We start from the raw sequence: 26,313 nt of genomic DNA on the forward strand, positions 1-26,313 counted from the left end.
AGAGGAATGATTCAGCTGACTAGTCTAACTTGCGAGAAGGTGCAGAGCCGTGGGGGATTGCATTACTGTCTGTGTGTTGTGAAAAAACTGGGTTAATTGAGTTTTCATCACTTGAAAGAAGTGTTCAAATAATCTAGTCTTGGAAATATTTCCATAATGCAGTAATTCCACCATGTTTTGGAGATTACATTTAATCAGATCTTAATGATAGAGTTGCATGTGATTATCTTAACATTGTAGAACTTAGTTACACTCTAGGTATTTGATTATAAAGAAAATTTGTATGATTGATACAATCTTAAAACAGCAGATGTTTGAGTTCAAGCATTGCCTAAATTACTTAATTTGACCAATTTCAGCGACTTTTAAAACTGATTATATTCTTTTCATGATGAATGCCTAGAATAAAGTTTATGAGGAGGAAGTCAGTCCCTGGGCTACTAGATGATGAATTTCTTTGTTGTGTGTGGGTCTAGGCGGAGGGTTAGCCTTCTGACACCTTGTTGAGATGCACAGAATCATCCCGCAGTCAATCCAGTGTCCCTTCCCAGCAGAAAGGAGATTCTTCTTGCTTACAAATGTGTTGTTCTGAGAATTGGAATGCGAAATAATTCGCCCTTTCCTCTCTGTGAAATGCAAATAAACACATGCTAAATAACATGGCAAGGCTTTTCAATCTGAAACTCTCCCCAGATGGTTTTCACACATCCTGTGCTGGTATGGGACATGGGCGATTAGAAAGGGGTGGGCCCAGCAGGTTAGATTTCTTGGGGGTGTGTGTGGAGGAGGGGATAGTTTTTGAGTAAATACAGGTTAGAAATAGCACACTAGGATTTGGAGGGGGAATACTGAGGATGTAGGTGACCAATCCAAGGGTCCCAGTGATAGCTAGCCAGGAAGTTTTCTTATTGCCACTCAATCACATTAGTTTTTAATCATGCTAATACAGAATTTAAAAAGATTTTGAAGTTATAAGCACTATTAAGTGTTGTTTATTCCCTCATACTTTTGCTCTTCTTGTTCCCCCTTCTAATGTCCTGCATAATATTTTAGTAATAATTAATGTAATTGCAACAGGAAGTTTCAATCACATATCAAAGACTTCCCCTTGGCTTAATTATTATTGTGCTTGCTTTAGGTACTTTATAATCCATCATGAAATTAATGATGTTCTTTCCTTTCTAAAAACTTAAATGTTTACATCTTTCTCTTTCTTTAAATATTGGAGATGAGTCTTTATGAGAGATTCTTCTCAATATTATAGTTTCTCATTTCTTAAGGCTCACGTGTATCACAATGATGAAAAGACTCAACTTCTAGAGAAACTAAAATATCAGTTACAGACAGCCAGTGTCATTTTTTAGAACTAATCAGTTTGCTATCTGCCTTAAACTGAAATTGGTTCATTCTCAGCCTGATTTAATTTTCTTTTTCTTTTTTTTTTGCGGTACGCGGGCCTCTCACTGTTGTGGCCTCTCCCGTTGTGGAGCACAGGCTCTGGATGCACAGGCTCAGCGGCCATGGCTCACGGGCCCAGCCGCTCCGCGGCATGTGGGATCTTCCCAGACTGGGGCACGAACCCATGTCCCCTGCATCGGCAGGCGGACTCTCAACCACTGCGCCACCAGGGAAGCCCTAATTTTCTTTTTAAACGATATACACATTAGTCTTGAAAAAAATACATACATATATACATCCTGATCTTTATCGAGCAAGTAAGAACTTATTACATGAGAGGTACTCTATTGAGTATATTTTAGACACTAAACTCATTTAATCTTCGCTACATCCCTCAGAGGTGGATTTTTGTTATCCCCCCGTAAAGAGCTAGAAACTGAGGTGCAGAGAAGTAATTAGCCCCAGATTTGACAGTGAAGTGACTGGCAGAAGCTGGATTCAAGTACTGGTAGTCTGGTTCCTAACTATTTTTCTAGTTAAATATTTTTAAACCACAAAAAGAGACAACGTATATTTTATTTAACTCAGAAAAAAAGTTCTGTTTCCATCACTCTGCTCCTATCCCATTTTGTGTGTTTGGAGTTTTGAGTACTTTTTTAGGCATGCTCCTGCAAATGTAGTACCTCTTAGGGGAACCCTGCATGATACTAATGAGGCTAAATTTTTTTCTGTTGACAGGGAAGCCTTATCATCATCAAATCTAAAATTCCAACCTATTGCTCCATATACTGCTGAAGAAACTAGCCCTGGTGACAGGTGTTAAACGCTGACCACGGGTATGCACGGAACCTTTTCAGATTCACTTCACTTTATCCTTTTGTAAATCACAACCACCCTTCATTATTCCTGGCTTTAGATGAGTATACACAATTCCACTGAATCATAGTACAAGTTATTCATTAAAAAAAAAGAATGGTTGATGGAAAACTATTAAAAAATAAGTTCTATAATAGTACAATCTTGTTGGGTTTATATTTTCATATGTTTTATGGTTTGTGTGAGCAAGTTATTTGGTTTACAATGGATGTGTTTGTATATATTTTCTAGTGCCTTTTATATATAACATTTATACAGTTCGTGTGTAGCTGTGCACTTACTTTTAGACATTTTGCCATTTCCTGGGTTTTATATTAAGTCTATGAAAATTTCAAATAGTGGACAAACCTTTGTGAATTCACTGTTAATTATTGTTTGTAAATATGTATTTTATAATGTAGAATGCTTGGAAATAATTTTGAGTATTCTAGATTTAAGAAAAAAAATTTTAATGTGTAAGTTCTCTTATAAGTATGGTTGTTTATTACAAATCATTAAAACTACCTAAACTTTAGGTATTAATTTAAGTAAATGTTATTTTTGTAATTCATAGTCTGAAAATACTGATATTCAGTACATGAAGATACTCAGAAATTAAAATCTTAAAAGTCTTACATGTATTCAGTGATTTTGTTGTGCTTGCTTATGTTTAACAATTAATTCAGTTGAAAAAGCTTTTAAAACGTAAGTTACAAGTGTAGCTCTGAATGTTGATGTTATAGAAGCTGATTCTGGATCATTCTACAGAGAAAGGAGTAGAGGGAGAGAAACATCTGGGCAGGAAGAGCGCCGTTAGGGACCCAGCTGGCCACACCAAATCCAAGGCTAACAGACTTCTGAAGGGCTGGAGATTAGGGGCAGCAATATTCTGTCCCAGAAGCCTCGGAGAACACCCTTTCTTTGCTCCATCCTCAGGTACCAAGAGTGATCTCTTTGTAATTCTCATTTCAGATCCAATCTCACGGATGTAACTTAAAATACGAGGAGCTTCTGAAGAGTGTTAACAGCAGAAATGCTCCTCCTCCCTCAGAGCTCCTATCATTCCTGGTCCCCTGGCTGGCACACTCTGTCCTCAGGTGTCTAGTCACATCCTCAGGTCGCATCTGCTCACAGGCCTGCCTGCCCACTGGCCTTGCCCTGACTCCTCTATCCTTGCACTTAGCTCCACCCAAAGACCGAGATCTCTACCTTTTAGAAAAATGCCATAAGAAAAATGTAACGTTTTTAATCTAGTAATTATAAAATTTATTGCAATAAAGACCTGTAACATAGACAGTAGAGTTATAAACATTTTATTTGCTTTTATTTTTTCTTTTTGAAATACAAAATGTGCACATTGAATTTACACAAACACGTGATGGCCAAGTTCAGTGTACATGTATTGTACTACTCTTAATTTCTACACTGGTGATAGCAGGGCAGCTTTCAACATCCTATCTCTACACCAGAATAGATACCTGATTTATTGTTGCAAAGACAGTTGCAAATTTCCTCCTACTCTAGCCTCTTGGTCTTTGTGATATTTCTGCAAAACAGGGAAGATGTGTGTATCTTTAGTAATATTGTGGCAACTTTACAATTTTGGCTTAAGATCATTAAAAATAATCTGAATTATTGGAGTTTTATGATGAGCTAAATCATAATACAATCCAGATGAGTTGCTTAGCACTTATATTCCTTTTCTATTAAATTTTGATATTATAGTTCTCGATATAATGGAATCACTGGTGCTTTCAAAGTGAATTCTGCTTGCTGTTTGTTCCTGGTAGGCATTAGGGTAGCAAAGGTTTGTTTGTTTGTCCCTAAATGGCATCTAATGTAAAGGTGCCATGAGGGAGTCAGGAAAGAGGATGGAATAGGCCTTGAATGCAGTTAAGGATTACTTGTTGCTAAGCATTGCCACGTACTGGATGACAGATGTCCTGACCCTTTGCTAAGCCTGTGGACATCCTCGCTTTGTTTCACACCTTCTTGGACTTCCACTTAGTGACATAATAGTCAACCTGTAGGACTGAACAGATCCAAAATTACATACATCATGTAGGCCTTGGCTGTAATATGTATTATGAAAAATTAAGAAATGCTTATTAAATAAGCTTTATTAGGCATATGCTGACATCTGGTGATAAACTGACTTGTTTCATGTTATAAAAAAATGCCAGGTAAATGAATGTCTTTAACAAACAGAAGGAAGCAAATCCAGAGAAACTGCGACTATGTGTTTGTTTGTTTTTTTCCAATTGTAGTAACCTTGTTTTGTTTACTTGAAGTATAAATGGAATTACAGCATACAAACATGAAAACTAATATCTGGAAATTAAGTGCAGATGCCAGTATTTCAGAAAACCATTTAAAATCCTGGGGCTGAATACATACAAATGAATAGCAAAAAACACAGATGATATTTTAAAATCACCGATACTGTGAAAGCCTCAATAATCCCATGGCTAAAGAATCAATAAAACTATATGCCAGATCCTGTTACTTCTGAATATTCACAGGGTATGAACTGACTTAGAACATCCCATGAACTCAGTGGCATTATGAAAAGGATGCAAATTTATAAATGGAAAACTCAAATCTTTTGGGGATTGCTTTATATTAAAACAAAGCTTGTTTGCATAATATGCCTCAGTGTAAAGCTGAGCAATCTATGCTAAAAGTGGTAGCTCCAACTTTGTGTGATAGAATCGTTCACATTTGTCTGATTGAGGATGCATTCGACAAGTTAGATCACATTTTCAAAGAGCTGCATGGAGCGCATGATGTTTTCATCCTGTAAGGGAGAAAACGTGGAATTAAGTTCACCATATCGGCAAAGGAAAGTGCACTGTTTTGCCTCTAAGTACTGCCACCCTCCACCAACGCCTATGCCAAATGTTCAGATACTAGGGGTCTGCAAATGTAAATACTCTTCTACCCATTTTCCACACAGATAAGTATGGAGAGCCCATTTTGTTGAGTCTACTAGGCTTTAAACACTTTATTTTACTCTGACTTGGTGTTAAGAGGGGCTATTTCTCAAATTATTAATAGAATGCCAGCATGGAAACTGGAGAGGTGCAGAGCATAATCAAAGCGAGCAATGCAAACTGGCATTTTAGGTAACCGCCCGCCAAATCACAGAGACTTGTACACATGGAAGGATACAGGGTTTGTGTGTGAGCTAAGAGCCAACTTCATAAAGATTGGAGGTTGGGGTTTAGGAGACAGGTTTGCAGTAATTACACCTCTCTTTCTGAGTCTGTTAGGGCTAAATCTGTGTGGACTTTGGGAACCTTTAAAAATGAATGGTCTCTCAATGCCAGAGAAAGGAGTGTTTGTGAGAAACCATTGCCCAGTGTCTGCAGTTTAGCATGTTCCTTAGAAACTTAGGGGGACAGACTTAGGGCAGGATAGGGGCACTTGGAGATTGTGACTGTTTATAGCAGTGGAAAATGGTAGCAGAACTAATGATGACTTCCACTACTAGATGCCAAGTAACAATACCACCATTAAGTAGGTTGATATCACTAAGTTCGTTCAAAGACCGTCACATTGAAATGTGAGTTGAGAAAAAGGCAGGCATCAGGAAAGGGAAAGTATATCAACTTGAAAATAATGAGAAAAACTAAAGCACCAGCAAACTTCTTTGTCTCCATAATTTTTTTTTTCTTTTTTTTTTTGCGGCACGCGGGCCTCTCACTGTTGTGGCCTCTCCTGTTGCGGAGCACAGGCTCCGGACGCGCAGGCTCAGTGGCCATGGCTCACGGGCCCAGCCGCTCCACAGCATTGGGATCTTCCCGGACCGGGGCACGAACCCGTGTCCCCTGCATCGGCAGGCGGACTCTCAACCACTGCGCCACCAGGGAAGTCCTGTCTCCATAATTATTTTAAAAATTCTTAATCGTGATTCTACCCACGTCAAGTCAAATAACTCTAGGTATGCTAATACTGGTCTGCCACCAGATGGTGGAGAACCACATGGACTTTTCCTCGGGGAGAATTTTCTGCTGTTTAATTTTGTGACTGAAGACCATTACTGGTTCAGCCAAAGACATCTGTTGTCCACATACATTGAAGCAATGATGTTTCTCTTAGAAATCGGATATAAGTTTGGCCAGTGATACACTCTTGGCTGTACTGGAATTCTAAATCTATGGAGGATATGGTAGACAAGTTACATGTTATATGCTAGTTCTGGGGAAAGAACAATTCAAGTCTCACATATGTTTTATCCTCAGTGATGAATATTCTAAAGGATCTGAAGAGCAAAAACACACATGTGCAACCTTCATCTCTCCAGGGCTTCCCTCATAGCCTGCCTTGGGATAGACAATAAATGCTGATGAACTGAATGTGCAAATTGGTGATTGTTTTCAGAGTGGTAGGCTTATTCATCTCAGCTATGTAGAAGTGGTGATCTTAGGCGTATGATCTTTATACTTTGCTCAGTTCATGGTGGCTGGCTGGCAGGACTAAGTTCAGCTGTTAAGGAAGCAAAAGGGATAGTTCCTTTACTATCGTTACTTACTTTTTGGCAACTTTCGATGAATTCATCTATGGTAACGACTCCATCTTTATTTTTGTCCATTTTCTGTTCAGGAAGAAAAGAACGAAAAAATTTGCTCACACTTACCCCTTGATACCCTCACACTGAACTGAACAAGCTGAAGCTGATGAAAAGCAAGCCCAGCTGCTTATTTTATGGGGAGGAACTGCTTCAGAGCACAAACTAGTAGCTTCTTAGTGATAAGAATCGTGGCTGACTGATTTTAGGCTGTTGCCTTTTCAATAGAATGTGGTATAGATCTAGAGTCACTCTGTTCTAGTAAAATCCTGCCCTCCAGCTATGACAGACTTCAGGCAACTTGCTGAAACTTTCAGAGCCTTGGTTTTCTCATCTATGAGATGGGGCTAATGAGGATTTATAAATAACCTCATAGGGGCTTGTGAGAAATGAATGAAAACAAACACCCCAAAACATGTGAGACATGGCAATTGCTTGGTGTTCTAGCCAGGATATGGTGAGTGTTCAATAAGTGGAGTTATCAATATTATGATAAATTCAAAACCAAAATTACTAAATTAGTATGATGGTAAATATTCTATAGTTTTGTGTCTTTCAGTAAAAATTATTTTCCTTTACATTCTTTTGAATCATCATGATGCTTTGCAAACATCAGGAAATTTGCTCTTAATTTCCCTTTCTCTTTGACTTCTATTGCATTCCTACCTGGAAAAATGTTTCAACGTGTTGTCTGGGAGCATCTTCTTTGAGGACAGGATATGTGCATTTACCCATCATATCGTATATCGCTTTCATTATATCAAGCATTTCCTGAAAAGGAAAAGGCAGTCACATGAAGCCTCATGCAATGTGAAAATAAACCACACCGAGAAGCTTTGACAGATTATCCCTACTCAATTTCAAATTTTTTATTTTTCTTTGATTCTTCATTAAATGTCTTGGTTGTCCCAGAGGAAAAGCCAATGGCCTTATGCCTTAAAAGCAGCAGAATCAGAATGTAAGAATCAAGTCGGATCTTGGTTTCAAAATGAATGAAATTCCCATGTATCTAACATGATCAGGAAAGAAACATTCTGGTTTAATGTTTGGACTTCTGTAGACTTCACATTGGCTATCTTTGCTTTATTGAGTTATTATATATTTTATTTGTTGATTATCAATTTCTGTTTATTGAGAATAAAATAAACTCCACATCATGAGAATTATACTAAAACTGATAAGTCTCAAAGCTCATTAGGGTTTTCATTGTGTTTTTCCTACTGTGGCTTTAACTAAAGTCACACATGTATATTAAGTCAAAATATGACAATGGAAACACTTCGAAATTTTAATTTTTTAAATTAAAATCTAGTTTTTGATTTGTAATTTTCAATCTTAGTGAAAATAATATCTAGTTAACCTAGACATTCAGATTTATTGTTTACACTTGTTTCCTTCATATCGAAGTTTCCACAGAAGAGTATGGATTAAGTTGATAATATGGATGTAATATATATTTACTTCTGAGAGTATTCAGTTCCATTTTAAATGATAAAGCAGTTTGTAGTTTGTAAATTTTACGTGAAGGCCTTTAAGATGTTTTGAGCATAGAAGTTTGTTTGACATAGAATTCATGTGATGTGTTGGGTGTAAATGGTAAGAACAGCATGTTTATGTTAAACATAGAAAGGGATAGAAAGGGATCAAAGGACCAAGAGATACCTAATATCCTGGAGGCACCTGAGTACCAAATGTTTATTGTGTACTAAATATACAAGAGACACTAAGTATCCAGGAGATATGCTCGATATACCTGAATACTTAATACTCATGAGGTCTTAATTCAGCCACCCATTTGCGAGACCCATCTGGCCCCACGTGTCTTCTGCTCAACAAATAAAACCCATGGCCATTGATCAGGTTAATTGTCACATTGTAACTGTGGTCAGGTGAACTTGTCCCTGTGTCTTCAATAGAGCAAGTTGATGTCATTGGCCCAAGATGCCTTGTATTTGAAGAGCCCAATGCTCAAAACTCAACTCGGGGGAAAGCTAGTAAGAGAAAGAGGACATATGGACATTGAACCACATCCAGGCTTCAGGTAATGTGGTCTTTCAATCCTACCTCCACTCCATCCTAAATTTGTTATCTTACCCCATCCCGCCCTCCTTGCTTCTTGCTGTGTTTTAAATTAATTTATTAAACCACTTGATATGAGCATCTGAATTTGGTCTGTGAGGCTTCTTTTTTAGATAGTCCACGTGGGAGTTTATTTGGGGCTCCACTATCACATCAGGTCATTTCCCACACAGTACAGGTCACTACATAATCCACACGATTTTAAAATTGCATCTGTTTCCATATGGACCACATTATATGATAGAAAAAAGGTTACAGGCCAAATATTCTAACGTGTGGATATATTTCCTTCCTATTTGATTCCAACTACTGTCTTTATTCCATGTACAGTATTCATTAAAATGCTATTAGGAGATCAGGATGTAATCCTTCTATGTTTTTGTTTTTGTTTTTGTTTTTTCCCTGTGGTACACGGGCCTCTCACTGTTGTGGCCTCTCCTATTGCGGAGCACAGGCTCTGGACGCGCAGGCTCAGCGGCCATGGCTCACAGGCCTAGCCGCTCCACGGCATGTGAGATCTTCCCAGACCAGGGCACGAACTCGTGTCCCCTGCATCGGCAGGTGGACTCTCAACCACTGTGCCACCAGGGAAGCCCTCCTTCTATGTTTTATATTTACTTTGAAGATTAACTATAAACTATTTCTAGCATTCCAAATTTTTCATCAGAATATTTCCCCAGCACTACAGAAAATATTTTAGACTTCCTGAAAAAGTGATTCTAAAATAATAATTGTGATTGTTTAACATTTTGAAGTGAAAATATGAAAATGGTCTGAAGGCTAGCTGTGTTGGTGAGGCATTTCTTACTTCTTTAGTGATGTAGCCATCTTTATTTATGTCATACAAATTAAATGCCCAGTTGAGTTTTTCTTGTACTGTCCCCCGGAGCAAAATGGAAAGACCCTTGATGAAATCCTAAAAAATAAAAATAAAAATATAATTTGATATGACATTTCTAAAAAAGAAAAGTAAAACACAAACTCTAATATAATTCTCTGTCAAATGATGGAAGCAAGGGTTACAACCCTCTGGATTTTGAACCATTTATTTATAGCAAAATGGTCCATGTGTTCCTGATTATCTTTTTTTCCAGAGATTTTTTGTGGGCATAAACCACTCCTTAGGTTTAATATTCTTACTTTCTAATTGGAAACTATGACTTAAATCAACCTTGGAACTGGAAACTGTGTCAGAACAGACACCCAAACAATAAGACGCATGTGTATAAGTGGTATTACTTTCCACTACAAGTGCACACAATTCTTTTACTGAAAATAATCTAATAACATTGTAACTTTAAAAATACAAGCACACACATAACACAGTTCCCATGAACAAGATCTGCTAACAAGAAATATGGGCTGTCCTTAAGATATAGGCCAACTGAAGGCTTTATTTAGAAATCAAGTTATAATATGCATGGGGGCAGAAGTTAAGAGAATGGAGCTGAAAGCCAGGCTGCCTGAATTCAAATTCCAGCTGTTTCATCTGATAGCTCTGTCCTCAGACAACTTACCATCCTTTTGCCTCTATTTTCATATCTGTAGAAGGGATATGTTAGTATCTACTTCTTAAATTTTTTATGAGGATTAAAAGAGTTAAGCTGTTTATAACAGTGTCTGGCAAGGGCATCAGCTATGTGTTTGTCCAAGTAAATGGAAACCTCAGTCAGTATCACTGTTAGGCTGATATGACTGAACGGCAGGCAAACCAGATTAACTTGATCAAATTCATATATATTTGTTGTTCTGTAGGCAGGGTTAACATTACAATATGGTGAATTCTGATCTCACATAGAACTGACAATCTGTAGTTAGGTAGGAATGAAAGAGCAGAAGGTGTTACCAAGTCCGAGCTTTCTCTGCTCCCCGCAGGACAGGACAGTAAATCTTGAGACGAGGTGTTGAGGCAAGGAATATGACTTTATTCGGAAAGCCAGCAGACTGAGAAGATGGCAGACTAGTGTCTCAGAAAGACCATCTTATCAGGGTCTGGATGCCAGTTTCTTTTATAGAACAGAGAGAGGGAGGAGGTGAGGAAGTAAAGTAAAAAGGCCATGAGTCTTGCGAATATCTCCTGGAATGGCCAGCCTCAGGGAGGGGATGTGTTAATTTCTTCTTTTCTTGCAGCCATTCACAGGTGGACAGGGTCAGGATGCTTCCCTGAACAAAGGCACTTTGGTTTACCATTCAGGCAGAGGGGCAGTGTTCCCCGAGGCAGGCCATTATGTATAGGCAGTATCCTTTTAGTGAACAAAAGCAACGGGGAAGCAAAGGCTAAAGTAGAAGAAACAGATCCAACATGTAGTCAGATTTTGTTCTTCCCTGTAACAAAGGGAAATGCAGAAGTGGCCTCTGGGTGAATTTGTATTCTCTCTACAGTTTTACATTCCAATATTTTGTAATTGTTTTCCTGTCTTAATTTCTTTAAATGCTTTTTTTTTTTTAAATGGGTGACATTCGTGTAGTTCAAAATTTTAAAATATATAAGATTACTGATAAAAAATATGCCTCCCATTCTTGGACCCTAGTCACCCTATTTCTTTCCCCTAGACAACTGGCGTTAGTAGCTTCTTGTATTCACTTCCAGAGAATTTTTGTGCATATACAAGTGTAAGGCATATTTATTTACACAAATGATAGTCTAACAGGCTGTTCTGTACTTTATTTTATTTTTAACTTAGCAATAAATCTTGGAAATAACTCCAATCTTTTTCACTGTTGCATATGTATGAATATATCATAGTTTACTTAACCAATCTCCCATTGATGAATATTTAAAGATTTCCAATCTTATTAAAAACAAAGCCACAAAGAGTGACCTTATACATACATAACTTACATTTTGAACAAGTATATCTGTAGGATGAGTTCCTAGAAGTGGAATTGCTGGGTCAAAGGATTTGAACATTGGTAAATTTTATAGTTATTTTCAAATTTCCCCCCAAATTTCCCTCTCAAAATCTGTATATGAGAATAGTATAGCTTGTCAATACTATATGCCATCAAATTTTTTATCTTTTTCAATCTTAAAGGTTAATATTTCTTTCTCAGATTACTTAAAATTTGTATTTATTATGAATAAATTTGAGCATTTTTTCCAAATGTCTTGATTTATAGAAACTCTTCACATATTAGTGAAATTAGCCCTTGTCTGGGATATATCTTCAAGTATTGTTTCCCAGTTTATGATTTCTTTCAATTTTTATTATGTTGATTTTTGTGAAGTAGGCATCTTTTTATCTTTATATTCTAGATTTTGTCAGCCTTTTACTTTATATTTTTTGGTTTCTGTCATACTGAAAATACCTCTCCCATTCTGAAGTTATAAAAGGATACTCCCATGTTTTTGTTCTAGTACTTTTAAGGTTTACGTTTTTACATTTAAAGCTTTATTCCATTTGGAATTTACCCAATGTTTTTAGATAGCTGTCTGGTTTCACAATATTATTTGTTACCCACTGATTTGAGATGCAAGATTTATCATATCCTTAATTCTTTTATGTATTTATATTTCTGGAACTTATGTTTTATTTCATAGTATATCTGTTTATCTAAGCACCTCTACTACATTGTTTTAATTATTAAAACATTTTAGTAATTTTAATAGCTGTAAGGGCTATTTCCTCTCAACCCTTCTTTTTCAGCTATTTTCTTTCCATTTTTCCTTATTTAAGTATTCCACCTGACCCCTATTGGGATGTTTATTGAGCTGGAGGTAAATTTACAGATCAACTTGGGCAGAACTGACAACTACATGTTGATGAGTCTTCCTATTCAAGACAATAAGAAACCTTTCCCTTGTCCAGGTCATTTTTGTCATTGAGTATGTTAGTTTCCTCTTGCTGCTATAACAGACTACCACAGATTTGGAGGATTAAAATAATACTTGTTTATTATCCTCCAGATCTGTAAATCAGAAGTCTGAAACGGGTTTTACTGGGCTGAAATCAAGTTGGAGGCAGAGCTGCAGTCTCCCCAGTGGATCTAGGGATAGAATTTGTTCTCTTGCTTTTTTCAGCCTCTAGAGGCCACTTGCATTGATTGGCTTGTGGCCCTTTCCTCCATCTTCAAAACACAGTACTCCAACCTCCTGTTGTAGTATCTCCTCTTTGCTACCCTGATCTTCCTGCCTCCCTCTTACAGGGACCCTTGGGATTACATTGGGCCCATCCAGATAATCCAAGGTGATCTCCCCATCTCAAGATCCTTAATCACACCTGCAGAAAACCTCCTTTACCATGAAAGATAACACATCCTACGTCCGGACATTAAGATGTGGACATTTTTGGCGGGTCTTTATTCAGCACACCAAACTCTAATACATTTTAAGGCCTTTTGTTTTTTCCAAGTTGTTCTTTCACATTTCTTAGTTATATTTATTTCTAGGTATTTTAATCCCTCTGTTGCTGTTATAAAGGAGGCCACAAGAATTCCTTAGTAGGCAGAGAAAAGAAGAGACGCAGGCAACAAATCTTGAAAATAAGTTTCTCAGGAGGTAAGAGAGGTCAAGAGAAGAAAGCATTTCACTAGGAAAGGATGGTTCATCTTCATACCAATCTGCTGGGGAATGAAAAGAGCTTACTGAGTCAGCAACATGGAGGTCACCAGTGACTAAAGGGAGAAGCTTCAGTGGAGGGGAGGGAGCAAAGAGTGATAGAGACTGTTAGAAAATTCACCAACCATGGCTGCATGTGAAGACAGAGGGACAGGGCTATATCTGAAGAGGAGGACAGGACCACAGAAGAGAGTTTTGAAGATGAGCACTTTGAACACTGAAGGGACGAATCTAAAAAGAGGAAAATACTAAAGATGTGTGTGTGTGAGAGACAGAAAAAGACAGAGAGAGAGAGAGAGAGAGAGAGAGAAGTGGACTACTCCTGCGATGGTGGGAGAGATGGAGATGGTCTGCCCTGGGAAGAGAGGAGGCACATTTCCTCAGCTAATACAGAAGGAAGGAGAACACCATGCAGATGCCCACAGCTGAGAAGAGGTGGGAAGATGAACGAATCCTCATCCGAGACCTTTAATGGGTGTTGTCTGCTTGGGAGTGAAGGACATGGTGGAAAGGATAAGAACTGAAGGTTTGAGGAGAGAGAAGGAGACAGCCCTGCTCCTGGACAATAAGGTGACTTGTGCAAATTACAGGAAGCTGCAGCTCCCTCAAAATATTTTTCTGCCATCTGCTGGAAAATTGTTGTAACATATTTAAACCTGTAGTATATAATATACTGTAATTAAGAGGTAATGACCCTCTTGGTAATTTATTTAATCATTCTTTCTTATTGGTATATACGTGTATTAATTCAAATTTTTCTTTATTGTACATGATGCTGTAGTAAATATTTTTCTCCAACTACTTCCCATCATTCTGACTTATTTCCTAAGGAAAGATGTGGAATTCCTGGGTTAAAGGGCTCTGGGAACACTGAAATTTATTAGTAGTAATGAGGACAGTTTATCGACAAGTGTGTGGGGCTTGGTATTAGGCAATTTCTATGCGTTACTTTATGTCAGCCTCACACAACCATAGCAAATAGGTATTGTCGTCCTTATATTAAAGATGGAGGCTCATAGAAAATACGTGACCGAGGCAAGGGATGCAGCCAATGAGAATTAGAGCTGGAAACTGAACCCAGAACTCTGACTCAAAGCCCAGGCTCTCATTTTGTCTAGAACTGAAGCAATGGGCTGTGGTTACACAGAAAAGTATGATATAAACAAATGCTACATCTCTTTTTTCTGATACTATAGGACATAATTGTAGGGTGATATGAAACAGTGACTCACAGTGATTGCAATTTTACTAATAACATTTGTAGAACATTTGGAGATACCAGGAATTCATAATTCTTGCCATGAAATGACATGCATAAATGAATTAGAAAATGGCCTTAGCTTTTAAAAAGGGAAAGTGAGTCAGTATGTGAATACATGTGTGACTAGGAACAGGATAAGAAGATAAGATCAGCTGAAGAAGAATCCCAACAGTTAGATGCCCAGGAAACAGAAGAAAAGAGAGTGAGCAAGAGAGAGACAGAGAGAAATTGATATCAGTTCTCTGAGACTGACCAGTTGTTATACAGGATCACTAACATTACTGAGCATATTAATTGTGCCAGACCGTTTTCGAAACTCTCTAGATTCATCATTTAATCTGACAACGAGCTTGTGAGGTATCTATCCTTATTATTTCCATTTTACATTGAGGAAGTTCAAGTGCAGAGAGATTGAGGAACCTGCCCCAGGTATCCCAGCTAGAAGTGGTAGAGTTTGGATTGAGCCTTCTGACTCACAAGCATGTGCTCTTTCAGATGAGAAGAGATTTCTGGCACCTCCTTGGAGACTGGAGTGTTAAAAGAGGAGCCTGAAAAATTCTAGGACCGGGTCAGAAAAAATAGAAGATGAGGCTGGAACATCTTGTAGTGTCCAAAAGTAAGGAATGAGCAAAGAAAGAAACAAAGCAAAACAAAAAAATAAACAACCACAATGATGGGGCCATGTTGAAGCCAACTGAAAGAGCTTCCAGTGGCCCAGCTGGAACAATTTAAGCAAAAAGATAAGATATTGAACTATAACTCAAGTATAAAATATATGTCCATTAGTCCACACCGATATGAATCACTGGTGGAATACATTCATAAATGGAGGAGAAGAGACAAATCCTTCTCTTCTTTGGAAGAGAAGAATTCCAAATCAACTATATGTATACTCTACCCTTAAGGAGTCGGAGCATAACTCCCAATCTGTAAGTGTGATCTGTGCATAACTTCCTTCCAAAGAGTATGGTTTGGAAAGAGGGATAAAAGCGTAACTTTACAGTAAAGAAATTACCAGCACTACTTCAACCAGGTGATCAAGTTTTACATCAAATGGTCATAAATCATGTTGATACTATGGACTCTTGTTATGTAATAATAAAAGCACCTTACCTCTGTGGTCTTCCTCCTCAAAACACATATCCCTATTCCAATCATGAGAAAAAACATCAAACAAATCCCAACTGAGGGACATTCTGCAAAACACCTGACCAACACTCCTCAAAACTGTCAAGGTTATCAAAACAAGGACAATTTGAGAAACTGTCACAGCCAAAAGGAGCTTAAGGAGACATGGTGAGTGAAGGTAATGTAAGATGCTAATACAATTCTGGAACAGAAGAAAGGCTTTTGGTAAAAACTAAGAGAATCGGAATAAAGCATGGACTTTAGTTAATAATAATGTATCAACATTAGTCCATTAATTGTAACAAGTTTACCATATTAATGCGTGATGTGAATAACAGGAAACTGGGTGCGAGGTGTATGGGAACTCTCTGTACTATCTTTGCAGTTTTTCTGTAAATGTAAAACTGGTCTAAAATAAAAAGTTTATTTAAAAGATGATTTAAAAAAAGAGGGACCTGACCTTCAGACTTTTGAAGCAGATAGAGATATTTATTGGATGCTTTTTCTCTTGTCTCTCTTGTAGTAATCTTCTGCTACCCCAACTTTCATTAAACATTTCAGTGTATGATAAGAGGGATTCAAAGAACTTGCCCTTGGAGGCCACAGGAATGTAGACAAGGGCAGCCATGGCTGGAGGAGCTGGATACCCCACAGCAAGACTGTAAGGACAGAGCAGGCCAGAAGGACAGGGTGACAAGCAAAAACTAGGACACATGCAGCATGGCCACAGTCCTTGGGAATCAATAGAAATGCATGGGTGAGTCCCAGGTTAAAGAACCTTTGTGGCAAGAATTGTTGGATTCTACAAAAATTAGTCATGAAAATGGGGGCATGTCAGCTCCATAAGGACAAAAATTGGTGTCTTTTGTTCACTGTTGTATCCCCAGCACCTTGAATATATATATATATATTTTTTTAATTTATTTTTTGCCGCCCCGTGCCGCATATGGGATCTTAGTTCCCAGACCAGGGATCGAAACCGCACCCGCGCAGTGGAAGCGCGTTGTCTTAACCACTGGCCCACCAGGGAAGTCCAAAAAATATTTGTTAAATGCAGGAACGAAATGAAAGGACATCTCAGCTACCTTTCCCTTTACTTCGCCAAGGAGCAAAGCTCCTGGAATGGGCACAAGAAAAGAAGAGGAGAATTATGTGGACAGGATGTGTAAGTGTGTGTGTTGAGAGATATAATAAAACTTAATGATTTAATCTAACAAAATGGAATTCTATACCTATTGGTAACATTGCCTAAATAATTCCCCTTGATGCCTGACATCTCAAAAGAAAATAGCTATTTAACTTGACAAAAATGACTCATCCTAGAAGGAAAGTTTTCTTGTAACCATAATTGATATCTGGGGAGAAAAAAACCATTTTTTCTCATCACTGTGAATGACAAAAGGATTATTTTGGGGGGTTTATAATGCCTCCCAGGGTACCACTCACATTTCATTCTGTCATAATTGAATTGTCAGTGAATGGTGTTTTCTTGAAGCTCTGGACTGCGGCAGTCCTGCTGTCAATCATCAGTTACCTGTAGTAAGCAGGGATAGCTATTCCAGAATTGTTCCAAAGGAAAAGTACATTTTCAGACAACAGTTCAAGTAAACTTGCCATTAGGGATGTGCTCAGAGGGGTGCACTGCTCTGATGGTGGTAATATTCTAGAAAAGGTAACTGTTGAAATAGTGGTAAAAGTTCAGGGTTGCTTTTGCAGTCAGCAATTGGGTCATTCAGTAATCAGTGCGTGGGATGAATTACTGAGTGGTAATTGTAAACACTGGTGATAACTCAGTAATCAAATCATAGAAGACCATCTCAGATGTCTTCCAGCAAACATAGTGCCTCAGTATCTCCCTCTGCAGGAGGCAATCTATTGTGAGGGTTAAGAGTGGAGGTTGGAAAACTATGGTCCAGGGCTCAAATACGGCCCACTATGTGTTTTTGTTAATAAAGCTTTATTGAAACACAGCCATGGTCACTTATTTCGGATTTGTCTGTGGTTGCTTTTGTCTACAACAGCAGAACTGAATTGGTAGAATGAAGACTATATGGCCTGCAAAGCCAAAAATATTTACAGTTTGGTCCTTTACAGAAAAGTTTGATGACCCCTGATTAAAACCAATAGGTTTTAGAGACTTAGGTAGAGCTGAGGTTCAATCCTGGTTCTTCCATTTACTAACTATATGACTTTGGACAAGTCACTTAACCTAAGTTTGTAATTCCTCATCTCTAACATGTGGCAAGTAATACAGGTCCTTTATTTTTTATCTGCAACTTACCACGCCCATCCAAAAATTCTTTTGTAAACTGAAAAAGAAAAACCTTTACCGGGAAGACAGGGGAGGTGGTGAATTTTGGTGCCAAAACTCATGCCAAAACCTGAACTGAAATGGCATGAAAGTATTCTAATATCTATCTATCTATCTGTCTATCTATCATCTATCTATCATCTCTATCCTTTGTCATCTACTATCCATTATCTGTCCATCGATCACGTTAATCAGAGGACACTAAAAGCTATTTTAATACTTCCAAATCATAGTAGCTTATTTACCACTCACACACAGTGAAATACGAGTGGGGCTGGGGTTCTGTTCCATGCAGTCATTCAGAGATCCAGCCTTCTACTTTGCTGGAAGGCAAACTGAAATATGTAACCTCACAGTCTCCATAGATGGGAAGACAGAGGAAGGAGATGTGGTCACTTCCACTAATCTCCCAGTGGTCAAAACTCAGTCCTGGTCCCACCTAGCTGCAGGAGAGGCTGGGAATACGGCCTAATCATGTGATCATAGAGCAGAGCACATGGACATTGGATCAGTAGTGCTCTCTGCCATATTTATTGTTTATCATAGTTTTACTGAACAAATGTTACACCCTTGATTATAGCATACTGCAGACCCTGCAGGAGACATTAGATAATACAGAGTATAGGCACAGCATTACGTTTCTAAAATCTGCAAGACTCTGAATGAAACTCAGCTGGCTCCAAGGACTTCAGATGAGGGACTGGGGACCTACATATTCCTCACCGGCAGGATAGCACAGTTGCTAAGAGATGCATTGTGGGCCAGGCTGCTTGGGTTTGAATCCTGGCTCTCCTACTTTCTAGCTGTGTGACCTTGGGCAGGTTGCTTAACTTCTCTGTGAATCTCCTTCCTCATTTGCGAAAATGACAAGTTACTATATGTAATTCATTCAGCCCAATGCCTGACTCATAATGAGCGCTAAACAAGGGTCAGCTGGTATTATTGTGTGTAGCTATTACTATTGTTAACGTTATTTTTACACACTTAGTACAGTGATTGACACACATTAAGTGCTTGTTTTATAATCAGATGCAGAGCAATCTTTCACAGCATCACAGAGCAATCATCTGGCCTGTGCTTGAATGTTTTCAGTGTTATAAGATCACTATGTAATAAGATGACCAATGTCATTCTTAACCGGCTTCATTAGAAAAATCTCCCTTGTAGAAACCACGGTGGTTAACATCTAACAAAGACTGAGGACATATTTGGTGCCGGGTGCTCAGCCAAGCCCCTAACTGACATCACTTTGTCATCCTTCCTTTACCCTGTGAAGTAGCTTTGCTTGCTGATGATTCGCAGAGATGAACACTAAGCCCAGAGGGTTGAACTACTCAGCCCAGGGTCTCACAGCCACTTGGTGCTGAAGGGGTGTTAGATCCAGTCATATCTGGATCCAGGGCCCCTCCTGTCTTACTCACTCTACCCTTTGGAATTAAGCAAATTAAGTAGGAAACTTCCATTTCCCTTTATCTCAGAATCAGGATGGTCTCTGCTGTGCCTCCCAAGATGCTATTGTTACCCCAAATATGTTCATTGCCTAATCATTTCTGTTTTCTAGAGACTTTTCAGGTAGGTAATCAATTTAGAAACATAACTACAATAACTTAATTTTGATTTAACATTTATTAATTTAACCATTGGTTTGTCTTTAAAGAAAACAATTTTTCTACCAACATGCTTATAGTATATAGCCATTATAACTAATTTCCCAAATTTTAACCAGCATTCATCACAATTACTGTGACGAATATTACGTATTACAATAGCGACATTAGGCATGGTTCCATATCATTAACACCAGACTAAATTTACATGTGAAATTGGATACAATGTGCTATAAGTAATTGATGGAACGTTTCTGATACATTAAGTAAGTTCAAGTAATGAAATCACTAGCAGTCTTTGTCTTACTCAAACTAGCTATGAAAGATTGTATCAGGTGAACTGGAACGTTTGACTTTTATGTTATGGCTAAACTAAGGCCGGTGCAGCAGATACTAATACGATATTGTTCATAGGCTGCCAAATCGGAAGAAACATTACAGGGGACTGGTACCTATGACAATCTCACGTCTTCCCCACTAAGTGCTGCTGCCACATCGGAGGCAACCCAACTGCCCTCGCCTTGACCACTGCCAGCTTCTCCTCCTATTTTCCCGGTGATATTTCTTGGTTAAGTTGTGAGATGACACATTGAGTTTCCTGGCCCGGAATCTTCATTTTAGTAGCGCTCAATCTCTATGAGCATCTCGTATGTGTGAGGAAGCACTTTGCTGCCCTGGTCACTCTGCCCCAGGGCCAAACTGAGTGACCTCTCAGCAGGCTGCACCTCCCTTTTGTCATCCTGACTCCACAAAGTGTTGAAATGTAAGTCTACCAATTTAATTTTAGTATCTCTTGAACTTGTCTCCTCCTCTCCAATGCCTTAACTGTAGTTCGGGCTGACACCAGCTCCTGTCTGGACTCTTGGACAAATAGCTGCTAAATGGACTTGTTTCTAGGAACACAGCCCTGATACCTTAACTTCCCCGCTGAAAATTCTCCAAGGGCGCCTCACCTCCTGCAAGATAATTCAGCCTCGTTAGCATCCTGCCTCAGATGTGTGAGGATCTGTCCTCCGCCTCCTTACACAGCTTTCCTGTCACCCTCCTCTTTTGTATTCCACCTTCTAGGTGGTTTACAAATGCTTTCTCTTCATTCCCAGGCCTCTGCCTCACTCCCACTGCTTCCCATCCTGAGCCATTATTCTCTTGAGCATCTCCGGCTTGTCCTTCAGACCTAGTTCATCAAGGCCATGGGCAGGCTTCCCTGTACAGCCCCGCCAGTGCCCTTCCTTGTTGATTCCACACCATCACCTGCTTTCCTTTATCCCGGCACTCACTGAAATTTCTGCTCATGTGTAAGATGCACCCTTCCCAATCCTAAATATGCATACCCTCTAAATTATCTGGTTCCCATTATAAACAGTGCCGATTCTGCCCCCAATTCCAGTGTGTGAGTGGGGATTTCCTCACACCATCAAGTTATCTCCAACACCAGATGTGTGTCTTATAATTGAACTTAACGCTGATACTTTCTACCTGGAGACAGAGCCAGATACTGGGGCTGAAGCTCCCAGCCCCCAGCTTCAGATGCTACTTGCAAGTATAGGTTGTCACCTGTGCTTCTGACCAATGGGTTACATATTGGAGGTTCCAACAAACCTTTTCTAGGGTTCAATGACTTTGCTAGAGCAGCTCACAGAACTCAGAGAAACATTTACTTACTAGATTACTTGTTTTTTGTAAGAGGATATATCTCAGGAACATCCAAGTGGAAGAGATGCACAGAGCAAGGCATGGGGAAAGGGCTTGAGCTTCCATGCCCTCTCAGAGCCCCCAGCTCTCCCTAAATCTCCAGGTGTTCACCAACTGGGAAGCTCTCTGAATCCTGTCCTTTTGGGTTTTTAAGGAGGCTTCATTACAGAGGCATGATTAATTAAATCATCGGCCATTGGTGATTGAACTCAGTCTCTAGCTCCTCTCCCCTCTCAGGAGGACAGGACGGAGGGACTGAAAGTTCCAACTCTCTATAATCTAGTGGTTGGTTCTCCTGGCAACCAGCCCCCACCTCTAGCTGAGGTTCAAAATTCACCTCATTAACATAACAAAAGACATCTTTGTTGTTCTCCTCACTTAAAACCCAATGTTTTAGGAGCTCTTTGTCAGAAACTGGGGACTAAGACCAAATATATATTTCTTTTCTTGGATATATATTTCTTATTATAAATCAAAATATCACACATATATTAAAGAGTGATAATAATTCTACTCCCTAGAGACAAAGCACAGCCATTCAGAATATAAGCAAATAGATGATTTACACATTCTACCCATGTAATATAAATAAAATATACATAATAAAACAAAATAATACATAATATATAAGCAAATGTAATAAATATATAAATAAATATAAATAAAATATTTTATTTATTATTATTCTATTATAAATAAATAATGTATTTAGCTGTGTGAATACTCGGGACATATTTCATCTTACTGATGCTTACATGTAGTATTTTATGAACAAAATTAAATACAAATCACTTGAAGTACATAATTTGAAAAGGGATTTCCTTATAAAATTGTCAGTGTGGTGAATGTAGCATTTTGTTATATTTAATTTCTTTCTTCTATCTCTCACTTACGGACCTTCGAGAGCAGGGTTTTTATCAGCTTTGTATTTCCAAGGCCTACCACAGTAACAGGCCCACAGTGGATGCCAGTAAATACTAATTAAATTGTTTGCTTTCTGGGTTTGGACTTTTCTTGTATAAACACATAGAAAGTACTAGAAAGCAAACTCAACGTGTGCTGTCATTCGCACTTATTCTGAAAGATAAGAGCAGCTTCTTGACAATACAATGAGGGAAAGTAACTGTTCTTAGGCTTTTTCTTTCCTCTCCTCAAAAATTATCAGGCAGTACTAAGAGAGAAATTTATAACAATAGATGCCTACATTAAAAAAGGAGAGATGTCTCAAACAAGCAATGTAACTTTATCCCTCAAAGAGACAGAGAAAGCACAAACTAAGCTTAAATTAGAAAAAGGAAATAACAAAAATTAGAGCAGAAATAAATAAAATAGAGAATAGAAAAACAATAGAAAAAAAATCAATGAAACCAAGAGTTGGTGTTTTGAAAAGATAGACAAAATTGACAAACCCTTAGCTGGACTAAGAAAAAAAGAGAGAAGACTCAAATAAATAAATAAATCAGAACTGAAAGAGGAAATATTGTAACTGATGTTACAGAAATAAAAAGAATCATAAGAGACTACTATGAAAAATTCTGTGCCCACAGATTGGATAACCTAAAAAAAAAGTGTATAAATTCCTAGATACACACACACAACTTACCAAGATTGAATCATGAAGAAATAGAAAGTCTGAACAGACCTATAACTAGGAGATTGACTCAGTAATCAAAAACCTCCCAACAAAGAAAAGCCCAGCAGCAGATGTCTTCACTGGTGAATTCTTCCAAACATTTAAAGAACACCAATGCTTTTCAAACTCTTTCAAAGAATTGATGTGGAAGGAATACTTCCAAATGAGGTCAGCATTACCCTGGTGCCAAAGCCAGACAAAGACATCACAAGAAAACTACAGGCCAATATTCCTGATAAACATAGATGCAAAAATCCTCAACAAAACACTAGTAAACCAAATCCAACAGGACATTAGAAAGATCATGCACCATGACCAAGTAGAATTTATCCCTGGGATGGAAAGCTGAATCAACATATGAAAATCAATTAATGTGATATACCACACTGGCGGAATTAAGGGTACAAATCATATGATCATCTCAATAGATGCAGAAAAAGCATCTATTGACAAAGACAATACCCTTTCATGATATATACTGTCAGCTAGGAATAGAAGGAAAGTATCTCTACATAATAAAGGCCATACATGAAAAGGCCATAGCTAACATCACACTCAGTGGAGAAAAACAGAAACCTTTCAATGGAGAAAAATAGAAACCTTTCTTTCTAGGATTAGGAGCAGGGCAAGGATGCCTACTCTTGTTGAGTGTTCTTATTACAATAATAATAATAATAATAATAAAGGAATAAAAGGCTCAAAAAGCAAAAAAAAAAATTACACCACCAAACTCAAATTTTCACCTTAGAAGCACTAAATCCCTTTCAATGTGTCTAAAGTCAAAGCATATTAAAAAAAAAAAAATCTAAGACTTACCTCAAAACTTACAGCTCCATTGTGGTCCGTATCAAATGCATTGAACAGAAAATGTGCGTATGTGGTAGAGTCTGAAATGTCGAAAATAAAATAATAAGTTAGCATTTCAATATCCTACAAAGGATTTGTATAGCATGTCCCAAGCCTCTTTCTATCCAGGAAAATTTACTCTACCTCCTTTGACTTGTGCTTTCTTCTCAGCTGCCCACCTTCTCTCCATAGAGGATTGTAATTTGAGATTCATAGGTGTGAGTTACCTACGGAGGCCATTGGTGACAGAAGCTCTCTAAGATTTTGGCTGGAAATGCTCTGAACACATGGGAGTCTTGGGTGATGTTACTGACCCTGGGATGAATAATGTTACCATAGGTGGGTGTGAGGATTAACAAGACGCATCTGGAAATTGCATAGTGCTTGGCAGGGACTATCTCTAGAAGAAGTAAAATAATAAAAATACTAATAATGAGGCACAGATGAATTGCTATTATTGATGCTGTTATTATTAGTTTGTTCATCATTTTACAACCCAGATAAGGATATCAGGACTCAGAGAAGTTGAGAAACTTGCCCAAAGTCACACAGTCCATAAGGAGTAGAGTGGAATATAACTTAGGTCTTTCTGACCAAGAAGTTAAGCTAGCCCATAGCCAGTAAGGCTGCCTGATGAAGTGGAAACCAGGGTGATTTGGGAAGTTTCTGAGGCCATGTTGAAAGTGGATTGTGTGGTCCCAAAGGTTCCCAGTTGAAAGCAGTGAGGAGCTCCTGCTTTGCCTGGGTCCTGGATGGGATTAGAGGTTCTGGGCAATGGTAGACAGCTTTGGACAGCTCTCTTGTCCCAGTGCCACACGATGGTACCTAATGATACTGAAGTTCTCTGAAATCTGACACTTCCTCTGAGTTTGCTTCAAGTAGGTTATTTCCCTCTAATTTTTCTTTCCTTCCATTTTTCTCCTTTGTCTCCCTAATCTCTGAAATTTCTGCCTTTATATTTTTAAAGTATATGTATTTTTCTTATTGTTTTCTTAGTGCACAGTTTTCATTTTTAAGCGCTTCTGTGCTTGACCCTTGATCAAATTTACGTGATTCTTTTAAATGTTTCATCTCATGGGTTTTAGCCTTTTATTGTAACCTTTTTTATATTAAAAAATTATAACCTTTTAGCTCATTGGCTCTAGCCTTATATCTTCTTTTTAAAACCTCATCTATTTCTATTTTATAACTTTTAACCTTTATTTTTACTGGGATTTAGCAAAACTTCTGTTCGCCTTTTACTTTATGAATTGCTTTTTGAAGACTGTCAAGAAAGTAAGTCATAGAAGCAGGAGTAGAGAATGGCTCTCCCCAAATAAGGGAGGTCAGAGGTCATGCAAACTTCTCTCCTAGCTCTCAAGCATCCACGGCCTATGTATGGACTGTCTTCCCTGAATGCTTCACCCCAATGGTTAACTCTGTTGCAGGCCATATATTTCACAAGGCAAATTGTATACTCAGTTTCTCAAAATGGTGGTGGCACTTTCTTTCACCTCTTATCTTGAAATATGACGTGAGGAACCACTTATTTTTAAACGTATGAATTAATAACACTGTTTACAATGAGCCAAACAGGCACCACAATTGGGCCTTAACAGTATGTAAAACCGTTGTTTGTATAGTGGATGTCTATCTTGTGTTTATTCGTCACAGGAAGAAGCCCTTTGGGGTATGAAACCAGGGTTTTGACTACAATCAATTTAATGAGATTGTTGAGAAGTTCCATATAGAATTATCAAGAATTGTCAGTCTATTTCTATTTGCAAAGTTGTTTTGCTCTCAACAGTACTTTTACATAGACTTCTTGAACTATTTAGTGCCCTATGGAGAAATGAGCTGACAGATGGTATGCTAAACTTATTTTCAGGGAAGAAAAAATAAGGGATTTTGCATATTTTAAAATGAGCTTCATTAAGCAGGTCTCTTGTTACTTTATTTATACAGTAAGAGTAAGTGCCTTTACCTTAGCAAGCAGAACTCACCATGAATAATGGCTCAGAACAAACGATGTTAGCAACTTTTAAAAACTTAAAACACAAGATAATGTAGGCATACAATAATTACCATCCTTCTCAGATGAGGTTGTTCTAGTTTAAAGCTTGACACATGGGACACACACTCTCAAGGTTTTCCCTAATGTGGTTCAGAGGACGTCTTTTTCCTCTAAATGTACCTTGGCAAGTTTCCTGGAAGTGAAGCCAGTTTTCTAACCTACATATACCAGGAGGAGAGAGGTTGCTAATACAGTAGTGGAGTCAGATTGCCCGAATTTGAATCTCAGCTCTACCAACTATTAACCGTGTGACCTTGGGTGTGTTGTTTAACCTCTCTGTGACTCAGTTTCCTCAGCTACAAAATGATAACAATATGTACTT

General features: G+C 38.2%; 2 protein-coding genes across 6 annotated transcripts in view; one reads left to right on the plus strand and one right to left on the minus strand.

Annotated features, from left to right (window-relative positions):
* PACRGL (parkin coregulated like) overlaps positions 1-21,258 on the plus strand; it is a 37,147-nt gene extending 15,889 nt beyond the window's left edge. For 3 of the 5 annotated variants that reach the window (XM_089911713.1, XM_089911710.1, XM_089911711.1), the window contains 2 exons: positions 2,137-2,234; positions 2,997-8,733. In XM_089911713.1, the coding sequence (XP_089767839.1) occupies positions 2,137-2,193 (57 nt within the window). In that variant the 3' untranslated portion in view covers positions 2,194-2,234; positions 2,997-8,733. The other 2 variants (XR_016393252.1, XM_089911712.1) reach the window with 2 other exon arrangements.
* Positions 7,364-26,313, minus strand: part of KCNIP4 (potassium voltage-gated channel interacting protein 4) — a 100,149-nt gene continuing 81,199 nt past the window's right edge. Inside the window, exons 3-5 of the mRNA XM_089911714.1 lie at positions 23,909-23,979; positions 9,711-9,818; positions 7,364-7,594 (exon numbers count right to left, since the gene is read on the minus strand). Of these exons, the coding sequence (XP_089767840.1) occupies positions 7,475-7,594; positions 9,711-9,818; positions 23,909-23,979 (299 nt within the window). The 3' untranslated portion in view covers positions 7,364-7,474. The remainder of the gene's footprint in view (positions 7,595-9,710; positions 9,819-23,908; positions 23,980-26,313) is intronic.

The sequence above is a fragment of the Delphinapterus leucas genome, chromosome 5 (assembly GCF_059928025.1).
Source record: "Delphinapterus leucas isolate spDelLeu-1000000601 "Yukka" chromosome 5, BTC_Dleu_Yukka2, whole genome shotgun sequence".
Classification (NCBI taxonomy): domain Eukaryota; kingdom Metazoa; phylum Chordata; class Mammalia; order Artiodactyla; family Monodontidae; genus Delphinapterus; species Delphinapterus leucas.